Source organism: Lepisosteus platostomus, chromosome 8, assembly GCF_059453375.1.
Source record: "Lepisosteus platostomus isolate fLepPlt1 chromosome 8, fLepPlt1.hap1, whole genome shotgun sequence".
NCBI classification, from domain to species: Eukaryota; Metazoa; Chordata; class Actinopteri; order Semionotiformes; family Lepisosteidae; genus Lepisosteus; species Lepisosteus platostomus.
Genome location: NC_142618.1, coordinates 53,054,885 through 53,068,717, shown reverse-complemented (window position 1 = coordinate 53,068,717; position 13,833 = coordinate 53,054,885). Strand labels below are relative to the sequence as shown.

The 13,833-nt window shown below is 37.2% G+C and overlaps 1 protein-coding gene across 2 annotated transcripts in view; it reads left to right on the top strand.

Annotated features, from left to right (window-relative positions):
• adcy8 (adenylate cyclase 8 (brain)) overlaps positions 1-13,833 on the top strand; it is an 83,178-nt gene that overhangs the window by 53,198 nt on the left and 16,147 nt on the right. For both annotated transcript variants that reach the window (XM_088643922.1, XM_088643923.1), the window contains 4 exons: positions 783-984; positions 3,745-3,834; positions 4,532-4,704; positions 8,156-8,237. In XM_088643922.1, coding sequence (XP_088500048.1) covers positions 783-984; positions 3,745-3,834; positions 4,532-4,704; positions 8,156-8,237 — 547 coding nt within the window. The remainder of the gene's footprint in view (positions 1-782; positions 985-3,744; positions 3,835-4,531; positions 4,705-8,155; positions 8,238-13,833) is intronic.

Here is a 13,833-nt window from a genome sequence, read left to right as displayed (position 1 = left end):
GAGCATAGTAGGGGCAGCCCCCAGTTAGCTCAGACAATGAAACTTCACTTTGAAAATTCCATTGATACTGTATTATTCCACAGTCACTTTCAAATTTATATATATATGAACTCCCACACCCTGTTCCTTTCCTCTGAAAAAGATTATTACTACAGCTCAAGACACAAGATGTAAAAGTGCAAAATATTCACCAGAATTGTTAGCAGCAAGGGAATAGATAAGGGTACTTGTACATTGTTTGATTGAACAAATAAAGGTGGATGCATTGAACCCAAAATCTCCCAAGAGAGGTTTCAGAATTCATCATTATTGTGCAACTGTATTGAGTTCCTGCCTTGAATGGCTGCCTCTCCCTTTCTTACTCTTGGTTAAACTCATGTATTGTTAAAATACTGACATTTTGGTCAGCAGGCTGTCGGTCAGTCACATAACACTCTTTCTCCCCGTTTGAAGACTATAAAACGGAAATTGTGATTTTCTTCATTGTTTATCTTGCCCACTTCCCTCGTTCCATACACTTTCAAAATATTTTTAAGACCTTTTTATGTGCTACAAGACAGAGGGCTAGAGGTGATTATACTTATTTCCTGTCTGGTTTCATGCCTTGAGAACAAAATTGTATACATCCTTTGTGAGGTTTTTTTTTTCCAAGAGTGTGGCATTTCAGTCTTTTATGAATCACTGGTTGTTTCCTGTATGGGTATTGGGATGGAAAGTTGGGCATCCTGGGTTCTCATTCTGTTCTATTGGGGCAATGACCTTAGTACTATCTCTCATTACAGGATGGTGACCATGGTGATACAGTTTTCTATTCTCATCATGCTGCATTCTGCCCTCGTCCTTATAACCACTGCAGAGGATTATAAGTGTCTGCCGCTGGTGCTTCGTAAAGCCTGCTGCTGGATTAACGAGACCTATTTGGCCAGGAATGTCATAATCTTTGCCTCAATTCTTATAAACTTCCTTGCAGCCATGATAAATATTGTAAGTATTAAAGCTAGTGCAGTGCTCTGATATGGAAAGAATGGAGCTCAGCTAAAGGGAAATCAGGGTGATGTTATCCCCTATAAATAGAAAATGTAATCATTCTGCTTTGTTGTGCTTACCTTATCACATGTGCCTGACCCTAATGAGACGAAATGTTCACATTTGTGTCTGGGCCATCATCCCTATTAGCATTTCTTTAATTTGATCATGTTAGTCAGTAAATGGGGTTGCATGTGAGTCTCTCTAAAATCCCAAATGTTGAGGTTACTTGTACACATAAAGTGGGCATGGACATTAATCAGAACTTAATGGGGCTGAACCATCACGTGCTTATCCAGAAGCCACTGAACGATGTTTGTGCCAAGAAATAATTACAAGGAACATGAAGAGCTTAGTCATTAGTGGTGATAATATCAGTGAACCTTGCTTGAAAATGACTTTCCATTCTACCAAAAGGAAATTTAGCAACTGATCCCTTTTGCAGAGTTTTAGGTTCCTGCTTTTAGTCATTGTACTGAGTCTTTCTGGAGTGTTTTGAATGTTGACCAAACATCTGGTATGGGTGGACGTTGATTAATGAGGAAGCGCAAGTAAGTGAACCAGGGCCTCCTGTTTATCTAAACTCAGGAACTTCTGCTGAAGAGGCTAAATTGCTTGTTTTCAAGTGTCATTGTCTCTAAAGATACTAAGTCATACTGTATGTGTCTCTGACTGCATTGTTTGGAGTGAAGTGGCACTCACTGACAGCAGTATGTGAACTGAGGGGTGACCATCAAATCACTACTCTACAGCAGTAGACTGTAACTGAACAGCAGTAGAGTTCAGTTAGAATCAGTTTGCTTTCTTCCTTCACTGTTAAAAACAGGCAATCTGTTGTCACTCTGTGGCAGTAAAAGAACTATACAGTATATAAAATGACAAATGCCCCTGACAGAGCATAATGCTTGACAACTGGACATTCTGTTAAGCTTGCGTTTTAGTGTTCAAATATGGGTAGTGTATGTTCATTCCAAATATTTAAACATTAAACATGACACATTAACTAAAACATAACACAAAATATTATTCTTTATATGGTAACACAGATGGCTATTCTTTGCCTGTAGTGATGTACAGTATAAAAAACGAAAACCATCAACTTGGCTTTCATACTTGGCTTCTGAGGGATGGACTTACTGTACATTTTGCTCTCTGGAGTTCTTCATACAGTCATTTTTGTAAGTTCTTTCAAACATGTTCTGAGCTGCACTATGACTCCTTACTTTTCTGCATTACCCTGGCTGTGGCTGGCTAATTGTGCCTAATAGACTGGGGAAGCCCATTTACAATTGGTTCATGCCATATCCCTCTTAGATACTGGTGAGGTCTGTGCTGTCGGATTCAGCTTTAAACCTTAACACGTGCCTTTCCTGATTAAGTCAGTTGTGAGTTATTACATTTGTTTATAACGTTTCTGCAGGTTTATACCCAATCAAATATAACAGAAACCATGTTTGTAAATTACAAAATGTCTGTAAAATAAAACGTTCTTCTTCCAGCTTTTGACATGCATTGAATTTCAGTCACCAGGTTTGCCTAAGTTGAGATAAGAAATGTCACACCAACACCTAAGCCCAGTACATTGACTTAAGCTTGCTGCTCACCCACAGCGACACGTTCCCCAGCAGACAGATGCAGAATGGGAGAGATGGTGGCCAATTATGATAATTTACATCCTGAGATTGAAAATGTTAGACCTGTCATCAGATTGAGAGGCTCTAAATGATGATAAGTATAAGCCCTCATCACAACCTAGAAGAATATGTTCCCCCAGGCAAAAGTGTATTGTGTGCATTTTACACATTAAATTGTGAACAGACTTCTCTTTAATTAGTTTACCCCTTGTGTTGCTGGTCATTGAATGCATTAAAAAGAAAGCCTGTTGAAAACAATGAACATAAAAAATATATATACAGTACATGCAATGACTGAATTGAAAGATATAATATTAACATGATGATTAACTTGGATGTTGTAAGTTCTTAAGAATACAAAGGCCCACACCAGTGCTACAATCAATGCCGCAGCAGTAATTATGCATGTTTATTCATAATTAAGTATTCTTATATGTGTATATCTTAATTTACTACATTTGTTTTGTAGCTCTTTTTAGCCACATACTGTAAGAAACATTTCATGGTTTCATTTACAGACTATTTTTACCTACTTTTACCTTCCCACTGAAGACTAAAATAACGCTTTAGAATATACTTTATTTGTATTGTTATATTCGTAGTTATTTTCACTGCTATATTGACCACTTCACTCCCATTAAACCATGTAATTACATGTTTTGAGAGTCGATATTCAACTTTCAATCATTTACAAAAACTATAATTTAGCATTACTGTGTACAATACATTATAAATCCCATTATGATCTGAAATTTACTGCAGCTTACCCCTTGGAGATCAGCCATAACAAACCATGTCAAGGCCACAGGACAGGCAAAAACTGACAGTGCAGAACAGCAGTATCATACTCACCATTATGACAATATCTTCATTAAAAGGTTATTCTTATTTATTATTCTTTCTTTATGTAATATGTAATAGTTAATTGGTAAAACATCAGTCCAAGTTGAATTTCAAACAAAATAATTAATATCAAAGTTTTTACAATGGTCTCTATGACAGTTTTTTTGTTTGAAAAGTATGTACCAAGAGCCTTATTTGCACTTTTTAAACAGGTCTACTACAGTAGTCTTTTTTTTTACAGCTGTGGTGTGATTTTGACAAGTCAAGCACCTTCAGAAATCAGACATTCAATGCATCTGCCTCAATACCAGATATCTGCTTCTACCCAGAGGTATTTTTTTCTGCTTTCACGTTGTCTTGTGATGTTCACCATACTGTAGCTTTCAATGTGTCATTTCCATTCAATGTACACAGTATAAATACATGTACTCTTGTGTATTCCATTTTTGTGTGCCTCCCTCAACCCTTTCCTTTTCTTCTACTTGACTCATCCTTCATTAAAGGTGGGGGAGGAGGATTCTGATAAGCCCATCTGTACAGATTGGTTGTCTTTCTCCTTGGCCAGATAAATAACCTCAGTAAAGTTCACTGTTGGAATCCTGCCTCTTCCCCATTTTAGGGTTTGACCAGACTACTTGAATGATGTAAATCCACATGGTGTCATTTTGTGGCTGCAATAGACAGTGGGTTGGACTTTGGTCTGAAGTCATACTGAACATTTTAAAGGGGGTATATGTCTACAAGTATGTAGAGCAGTAGTCTCATTTTTCTCCTGAGATTGTTACAGAGCCCCACAACACAAAACACGCAGCATCCTTGATGAAAAGAAATAGAGCCGCGATATAAATGGAAATTCATCAGACACAAAAAAAACCCTCTTTAGTGTTGATACAACGGACATATCCAAAGCCTTTCCCAAGCCTACTGCAGCACATGCAGGGCCAATTTCCAGCCTGAAGGAATGCGTGGAGGAAGTGATATCCGACAGCGGTCGCGAATGTCTTGTTCTTTCTGTTTCCGTCTCACAGTATTTTGTCTTCACCGGCGTGCTGGCAATGGTGACGTGCGCGGTTTTTCTGCGCCTCAACTCGGTCCTGAAGCTGGCGGTGCTGCTCATTATGATCGCCATTTACTCGCTGCTCACAGAGGCCATTTACACCTCACTGTTTGTGCGCTACGACAGTGTCCACCACAATGGCGAGTAAGTATTTGATTTGTTCTCGGCACGGGGAAGCCTGATCACAACACATTCACAATTTCCAAGGAAAATATTGTGGCCGACTGTTTTAGAGCGCTGTTGCTTATTTAAACCTGCTTTTATTTTAGGGTTGTTTAAGGTTGACAGTTTTGAAATACTGTAACAGATAGGGTCGGTTATTTAAATCTTTTTAGTAATGCTGTACTTACATAATGGCTTTGCAGAGCACATATTGTACTGCAGGCTCCTGGCATGTCATATAAAAGAGGAAAAAATGAGAGGACATGTTCAGCTGTTCTGAAGTATATTTTCAGTAGAATGTAGCAGAAGGAATCTCATCCTTAAAAAATGTAAACACATCTGCATAACCAATAGAAATTTTACACTTTCATGTAGTAAAAAATTAACTTAACTTTATATAATTGAATAAGAAATGAGGGAAGTCAAAACTAAATCCCTGCTGTCCTCTGTATGTGTACTTTCTCGATAAGAATCCATTGCTGTGCTTGGAGCAAAGTACCCGATTTAGACTTAAAACTGCATTTGTAATTCTTCAATATTGCTAATGAATCTGGGATTCTTAATGGCTTTCAACTCATTAAGTTTCAGAGTTGACATAGAAGTCTTATTGAGTCAAAAGGGCTAAAAATATCGATCATACTTTAGATCTCTTCAGCTGTAAAACTAGTTTCACATCATTACTTTGTGGCTGACCTTATTTTAGAAAACCTTTATGAACACAGCAGGTAACCTCTGAATTTCACAGTTCCTAACTTTTGCTGTCACGCACTGTCATTGTACATTATAGTGTGACTCTCAAACTATTAAAGTAGGTGATTCAGAGTTGTTCTAGGACAACTATATGACTTTACAAACATTCGACTTCTGGAAGAAAATCCGGGGAATATTGTTGTCACAGTGTTTTAATCCATTTTTCCATTTGTGTAAATATTTAAAAAGAATCAAGGAATTGTTATGGAATGTTAAAGTTTCTTTAAATAAATTACAGACTAAAAGATAAAATTTCATATTGCATTTATTTAAGGGAAGATCCCACAGTTTACATAGAGTAGCATAAAGTTCTCCAGTACAACAATAAGGTCCTTTTCAGAACATGTTGGAGGCAGGCATGTTGCCTGTCAATCAAGGGCAGATCAAACAAGTTCTTATCTGATGGGGTTCCACAGCCTGGAAAGGTTATCTTTACAGCCTAAACAGCCTCTGTAGCGTAGCCTGTAGCTCAATAATGAGCATATCAAAGGATACAAATGACAGCAGACCATTTGACCCATCTACCCACTGCAAGGAGGGAGCTTTTCAGCCTGCTTGCAAACAGAAAGCCTTCCTTGCAATTGGTCTTCTAAGTCTCTTAAGTAGCCCAGAGGAACGGCTAATTCCATGCAGAGCATGTCCTGATTGCTCCTTTCCTTTACATGGAGTCTCACTCCCACCGAGTGTCACTTTTCCATTCAAAAAAGCTACAGTATGCCTCATGCCACAGGCTTTTCCAATTGACAGGCAGCCATCTTGAGTTTTGAGCTTTCCCACCATGCCACCTCTCACTACATCATCGCTTCTTGGTTTGATTCTTTTCCATATCCAACTATTTTCTAACCACTTTACCCAGTACAGGGTCACAAGGGAGTCGGAGCCTATCCCCGCTAGCGAAAGGTGCAACACTTGATACGCCCTGGACGAAACACACATAGACACAGACATGCACACACGAACATCCAGGGCCAATTTTCCCAGAAGCCAATCAACCTACGTATGTCTCTGGACTATAGCCCCGGCGTCCTGGCCAAATTTCACATTGCCCCTTACCAATCATGGCCTCCTAATAATCCCCCTCTATGAATTGGCTACATCACTCTGCTCTCCTCCCCACTGATAGCTGATGTGTGGTGAGCGTTCTGGCGCACTATGGCTGCCGTCGCATCATCCAGGTGGATGCTGCACATTGGTGGTGGTGGAGGGGAGTCCCCATTACCTGTAAAGCGCTTTGAGTGGAATGTCCAGAAAAGCGCTATATAAGTGTAAGCAATTATTATTATTATTATTATTATTATTATTATTATTATTATAGGAGGAAACTACAAAACCCTTAGGAATTCCCCGCAAACACAGGATAACATAAAACTGCATGCAGACAGCAACCTAAAACAAAAATCTTCTTTTATTGCACTTAAACCTGTTTCACAGTCATAATTTAAGCTATAAAAGGCAACTGCTTTTAATAGTACAATTTCACACAATAGTAAGATACTTCTGCCTGGGGATTATTAGATATAGCCAACTTGTATATTTTCCATAATAAACTATCAGTACAGCTTAGAGCTAAACATTTCCTGGCTTAATGCATTGCAACAATTTCTAACCTGGAATACATTACATTTTCAGTGAAGCCATTAGTTATTCTACAAAGTTCTTTATTAAATATTGCTGTACTGACGTCATGTAAATGTCAAGCCATACTGAATCTTTTAGTGAGATTTATCTTTTATAGCTCAGCGTCCTGAAAAGGTTTTTGCTGAACAGGGGTTGATATGCACATATAATGTTACCCCATTTAAAAGGAGAAAACCCACTTAGAATCTCAAATAAGTTAAAATAAGAGACAACCATCTTATCTTACTCACTGTGTCTCACTGTCCTCAATACAGTCTCAATTTATTACTTTAGTGGAATCCAGGTCAGAGTATTGGTTTATACTTTATAAAGCATCAGAAGATATACAGTAGACTACCTTTCCTCATGGCTAAATTCCTTATTAATGCATTCATAATAAAAATATAGGAGCAAATTAAAGTACATTATTCCACACATCTACAGTAAATCAGTCTGCCATCCATTATTGCAGAATACACCAATGTATGTAGTGTAGCTATGCATAAATTGAGCACATACAGTAACAAATGCATATGCATTATGTATCTAATTTAGTTTAAAAAATCCAGTGTAACTTGCATGGCATGCAAACTGAGCAGCATTAAAACATAAACGATGATCGGAACCAATAGATTTGTTGTATTTTGCCCCTTAGTATACAGTACATGTATATTAATTGCTGAAGTGCAATACACAAATTAGCGAATATATCAGGCAGAATGTACCAAGCAACAATCAGGTTTTTTGTCTTTTCATATCCTTTTTAGACATTTGATCCTTGTATTTAACAAAAACACATCTGTACTTCACTCTGCACTTCATCACACTGAATTCGAGGTATTAAAGTATGGATTTTTTTTTCACCCATGGCTGTTCTACTTTTCAATTTCAGTTCAGAGAACTGTTTTATAAAATAAATACACTTTTGCCTACTCCACCACAAAAAAACTGGTTAAAAGAAAATCGTTTTGAATAGCTTTTCACGTTAAATATAAAAAAACTATACTATGACAGTTAATGTATGGTTGCCAATGGTTGCTCACAGTGTTTCATTTTTAAATTGCAGCAAGGACTTCCTGGGGACCAAGGAGACCTCACTTCTCCTGATGGCGATGTTTCTACTAGCTGTATTCTACCATGGGCAACAAGTAAGACAAATGTGTTCATCTGTGATTTTCATAAATACCCCCTTCCTCATAGAATGAACTCGTCTAGAGAGAATTATTCCTATTATGATTCTCCAGTAGAAGAAAAAAGCACATTAAGCGAGGTATTTAAGGTCTGATTGTAGGATAATACTGTGTTCTTTACTCCAACAGAAAACAGTCTTACACTTTTGCCCCCTCTTCAGTCAGATATGTTTGTGGTCTGTTTCTCGAAGATGACTTTTTACAGTCTTGATCTTGGCTTCTGTCCAAAATATTGTTTATGAGCACAGAGTGTGTATCTATTTACTTTGGCGGCCATTACACTTTTGCTATTCCCTGTACTGAACTGTTCCTTTAGTGATATTATTAGTTTGTCCCCTGATGTGATTCAGTTTCAATACCTTGCTTACTGTCCTGCTTGTTAGAAATAATCCATGTTTCAAGCGAGGCCAAAAGATTGCAAAAACATGCTGTGTTAAATCACTTCCTACATCAGTGAAAAGAACATAAATATAATAATAATAATAATAACAAACTATCATTATGTGACAGTGGTCATAGTGCACCAGTACACTCACCACACCACAGTACACTCAGCTGTTAAAGGGGAGAACAGAGTCATGAAGCCAGTTGGGGATTGTTCGATTCCCCCATGGGGATTATCTGGAGGCCAAGATTAGTCAAGGTCAGGGACAATTTGGCCAAGACACCAGGGTAATGCCCCTACTCTTTTCAAGACACAACCTAGGATTTTTAATGATCACAGAGAATCAGGACCTCGGGTTTACATCTCTTCCAAAGGACTGCGCCCTTTTACAGTATAGTGTCATTATAGAAGCATTAGGACCATCACAGAGCACGGGGTGAGCGCCCCCTACTGGCCCCACTAAGACTTCTTCCAGCAGCAACCTTAGTTTTTCCCATCCAAGTACTGGCCAGGCTCACACCTCCTTAGTTTCAGTAGGTTGCCATCTGTGAGCTGCAGGATGATTGTTATTATATGCTGTTAATAATGAGCGCTCAGTATATCTTTGTATTTGTATGATGATACTCAAACCAAAAGACCCCATAGTGCTTTTCTTAGCAGGATGTCGTCTTCTAGTACTGAACACAGTGCACACCTGAGTGATGTACAGCAGTCATTACAGTATGAACCAGCCAGCAATTAAATACAAAAATGTCCATATATTGAACAAAAGCACAAGAACAAAGAGAGATTGCCTATGGATTGTGTACAGTATGTGTACAGTATCTTGTATGTACACACCTGTATTTGAAAGGCTATACTGTACATATTTTGTAATATTTATATTTGTAAATACTGTAATTATATACAGCAACAGAAGTACAATCATTCTCATCATACAGTGGCAGCATAAGCGCAAATTAGTGCAGCTAGTGGATTCAACCAGCACTAAGGGAACTCACAGGACAAAAGCCAAAGTTGGAGATCACATTTCAGAATCCAAGGGGGTTTCCAAAAAACAACGGCGTCAGACAGATGAGGTTTGTAGGTGTGGAATCTCGTAGTAGACAAAGCGAGGGAGGGTCCAGTATAGTCGATAAGACAAAAAGTCTATTTTTGTTGATAAATATTGTTACTGTTATTGTTCTTTATCAGTCAGTGTTTGAACTTAAAAGCAAGATACTGTATCTCATCTTGCAATTAACAAGTCTTAAAGGCTTTTCTGAATTTTAAGTGGTATCAAACAGATTAAAACTTAAAGGGTGAAGATTAGGAAACCCCTTTAATTTATTACAGTTATTACAAGCACATCAGAGGACTTCGTGCCTGTCAACATTGTCCTCAATCTAGTCTGGTCCAGACAGAACAGCAGGTGATTGTATCTTAAATGAAACATCAATGAGATTTTTTTTTTTTTTGCTGGATGAACTGTTATAACCGTAGAAAATGGTCTTTTGTTTGTTGCACATTGACCTTGAGAAATCTTGAAAGACAATAGATTCTGAAAACTTGAATATTGACATCATTGACATTTCAAAAGCTATGAAAAGTGTGCTTGCATGCTGAGAGCCATAGTGCTCATATCTTTTTTGCTGTCAAGATCCCAAAGGAGATAAATATTATATCATTCCCATGTTTTAACATTTTCCATGTATTTTATAATTGCAGAAATGTAATGCATATCAAGTATGGGAATATTTAACAGTCTTTAACAGTCTTATTTGGTCTTAACTGAGACTTATTTTTACTAAATAGTCACTTCAATGTGAAGTAAATGGTTCAGACATGAGCCAATGTTCACAGTTACTGTATGCTACTGTATCCATATTATAAATGATTTATATTCATCAAACTTTGTTAGAAAGGAAATTTGATATATTTAAAATTGTTTTTATAACCCAACCACTAAATCATTGCCTTTTAGTCAAAATTAACAGGTATTTTTTATGTTGTGTGCAAATGTATGAGGCAAGTTAATAGCTATTAACTTGATTGTGTTTATGAAATCGATCATGACAGTTTAGGATGATTACCCCTTTGGTATAGTCATGTACAATTTATTTGCTGCCTGTTTTTAAAGACCAGAACACCCAGTTTGTGTTTAACAGCTTGGCAGTATACATTAGCATTTGTTCTGCTTGCAATATTTGTTCACATATGGAATTATTTTTACATCATGAATGAAATCAAATTTGAGGTGCATGGACAGATTTATAATGTTAGTGAAATAAAACATGGAGTCTATTTAAGCTGAAAGTCTATATAATGTAATAATGACATTTGAGAGGTTACAATACAAAAGAATGTTAGATTTACTGTAAGTTAGAATACCAATGAGATTTCCTGATAAAGTTAGATCTCCATAAACATTATGGTTGAATGTTGAGTTGTCCGAGTGTGATTTTGGACTCACCTTTAGATTTCTTTTCATCTTATTTTTGCAGTAGGGTTAGCATTTAGTGTAACAATGGCCAGAACACTAGATAACACCCAGATCATATTTGAAGTTACCTACCTACAGTACGTTAGCATTAACAGACATTGGTTCTTCTAATCTTAACCATATCTAAAACCCAACTCTGGCCCTAGTCTTGTCTATTACCTCAACTCTAGTGTCTCTAGTACCAATGTCAATCCTTTAACCTGACTTAATTGAGTCAGTGTTTCACCTCAGTGTAGCCCGAATCCAGCCATAAATACAAGCCTGTGTTTTGAGTGTTTACTTTGAGATGGTTTATGATCTTCTGAGCAAAATAATAAAAAAAAATCCAGGGCAACAGAAGGTTATTCATTAATCCTCTTTTGCAAACATTTATGTCCAGTCTGTACTGTACTGTATTTAGGCATCAATTTTGAAACTGAGCTGTCATTAGTACTTGATGAAACACAGGCAGAGAGACTGAAAACCTTGTTTTACACTAATACATTACATTAATTTAAAGACAACACTGATCCTTTAAAGCTTTGTCATGCTTAAGAAATGTGATATTTAATAATGATGTACTAAATAATGTAATGACAATAAAAGTTCCTATTAATTTTCATTTTAATCAAAAGGAAGATGTATTGCTCTTGAACAAGATACTTTATGTGAGTTTAGCCAAATCTATTTGAGGGTTTTTCATTTTGAATGCAAAGGATGTCAGCAATGACCAGAAATGCAATTTAAAGCTGTCTCATTAATTCAAAGCAATGAGTGTTTCCACAATTGTATTAGGTTGCCTGTGCTTTATTACATTGTTGGGTAATCAGACATGTCACGTGTCAATCTTTAGAGATATGTAAGAAATGTACTAACATTTTAGAAATTCCTTGTTTATGTTTTTTGGAAATAAATGATGTGGAGAGAAGGAGAGTTCTCTTTGGTACTTGTTAACTAATTGCTGGTTCAGCGCTTGTGCAGAAATATCAAAGTGCCAGTTTTTGGTCCAGGTGAAGTGCCACTGAGGATTGAATGAGTCCTAAAGCCATTTTATTTATGCTCTGAGCCTAACGTGAGTCTAGTCCTGCAGAAGCATGAGTGAGTGTGCACTCCCAGCCACTTAAATCTCTGCTGAGCAGAGCTTAGTTTTGCTGTGCCTGTTATCTGTGAGGGCTATGCAAGATGCCATCCACACTGTTACGCAATTATACTGTCTCCTGATGCCATGGATACGATGGATATGCATGGCCAAGGGCTGGACTGTCTGCTGGAGATGACAGCAGCATATTATTGTATTTGTGTGTATTTAGGCAAATAAATACATTTATACTGTATAACCAATAAACAGAATTTAATTTTAAACCAAATTAAAACAAATGAGCTTTTACAATATACCCATACAATCACATTCAGCAATTTTACTTGACTGACAGCAACATCCTCTGTACCTGCCAGGCGAGAATGAAGAGCTGCAGACGTGCTCCTTCGAAATCTTTGCCCATTAAGTCATTCATTATTTGACACACTACAGGCACCACTGACTTAGGCTCAGCTCCAACTGGAAGATAGTTATATCATTAGGGTGTCCCTGTAAAGCAACTGTCTTATGTCTGTGCACTGGTTCCTGGTTCACTGGTCTTTCTGTGTAAATTCTCAGAACTGAATTCCAGGCTAGAGACGTAGTTGAGGGACTCCTCATAAATTAAAATGATCCCTAAAAGGCGAGATTTATAAAGTGCTTCTTCATTTCTTTAATGGAAAGACAATTAGAAAAAATGGTTACAGCACTGTAAAACAGTGTTCTTACTTGGCTAAATGTCAAATGTCAAATGTTGTAACACCAATTATCATTCTAAGCTGGATTGGTATTTCTGTACTGGCATTTACTTGTATTTGATCTCAACACTGTGGCTTTTTATAGACAAATATTCAGTAGGTCAGCCTTTTACAAAAAAAACAATTCTTATATTTATTGAAACTGTACAAATATTTTTTTTTCTTGTTGATTAACTTTCTCCACATGAAGAGCAATCACTTGCTAAATGACAGCAAGGATTCTTGCACCAGTGTAAGGATCTTTGGCCTTTCAGGACCATGATTGCACACTAATTTTTAATACATATCAACATCACGTAATGTAAGGTATCTTGTGATACTGAAGGAATTCCAGTCAAAAACAATCTAATGACATAGCCAGGCTCAAACCAACAAAACATGGACATGGTTTAACCTCCTCTTCAAGGGAATGTGCAGTATGTACCGGTTGAGTAATGCAGAAATGCTCAAAGAGCAGTTTTAAACAAAATGACTACTTCCCTCAGGTTCTTTTCCATCCATTTCTCAATGCTTCTACCAGATGAGGGTCATTGAGCCTATTCCAGCATGCATCTCCCCATCTTCTGCTGAAAACCACCATGAAGTAACATGAAGTGATGTTATTAACGTCCATTACCGAATGGTTATGCTGATATACTGTAGCTGTAAAAACACAGACTAAACTCCTAAGCTAAATCAACCAGAATCATTCATGGTAGCTTCCGTGTAATATGCAGAATGTGCACTATGGAAATTCAATCTTTAGACGTCTGCATCTATTATATTTGGCACCTAACTATGTTGGAATTCCTTAGATATTATAAACATACAGTATTGTGCCAAGGAGGGCACAAGACTAGATATTTTTTTATTGGCCCTGTTGTGCTTTGTAT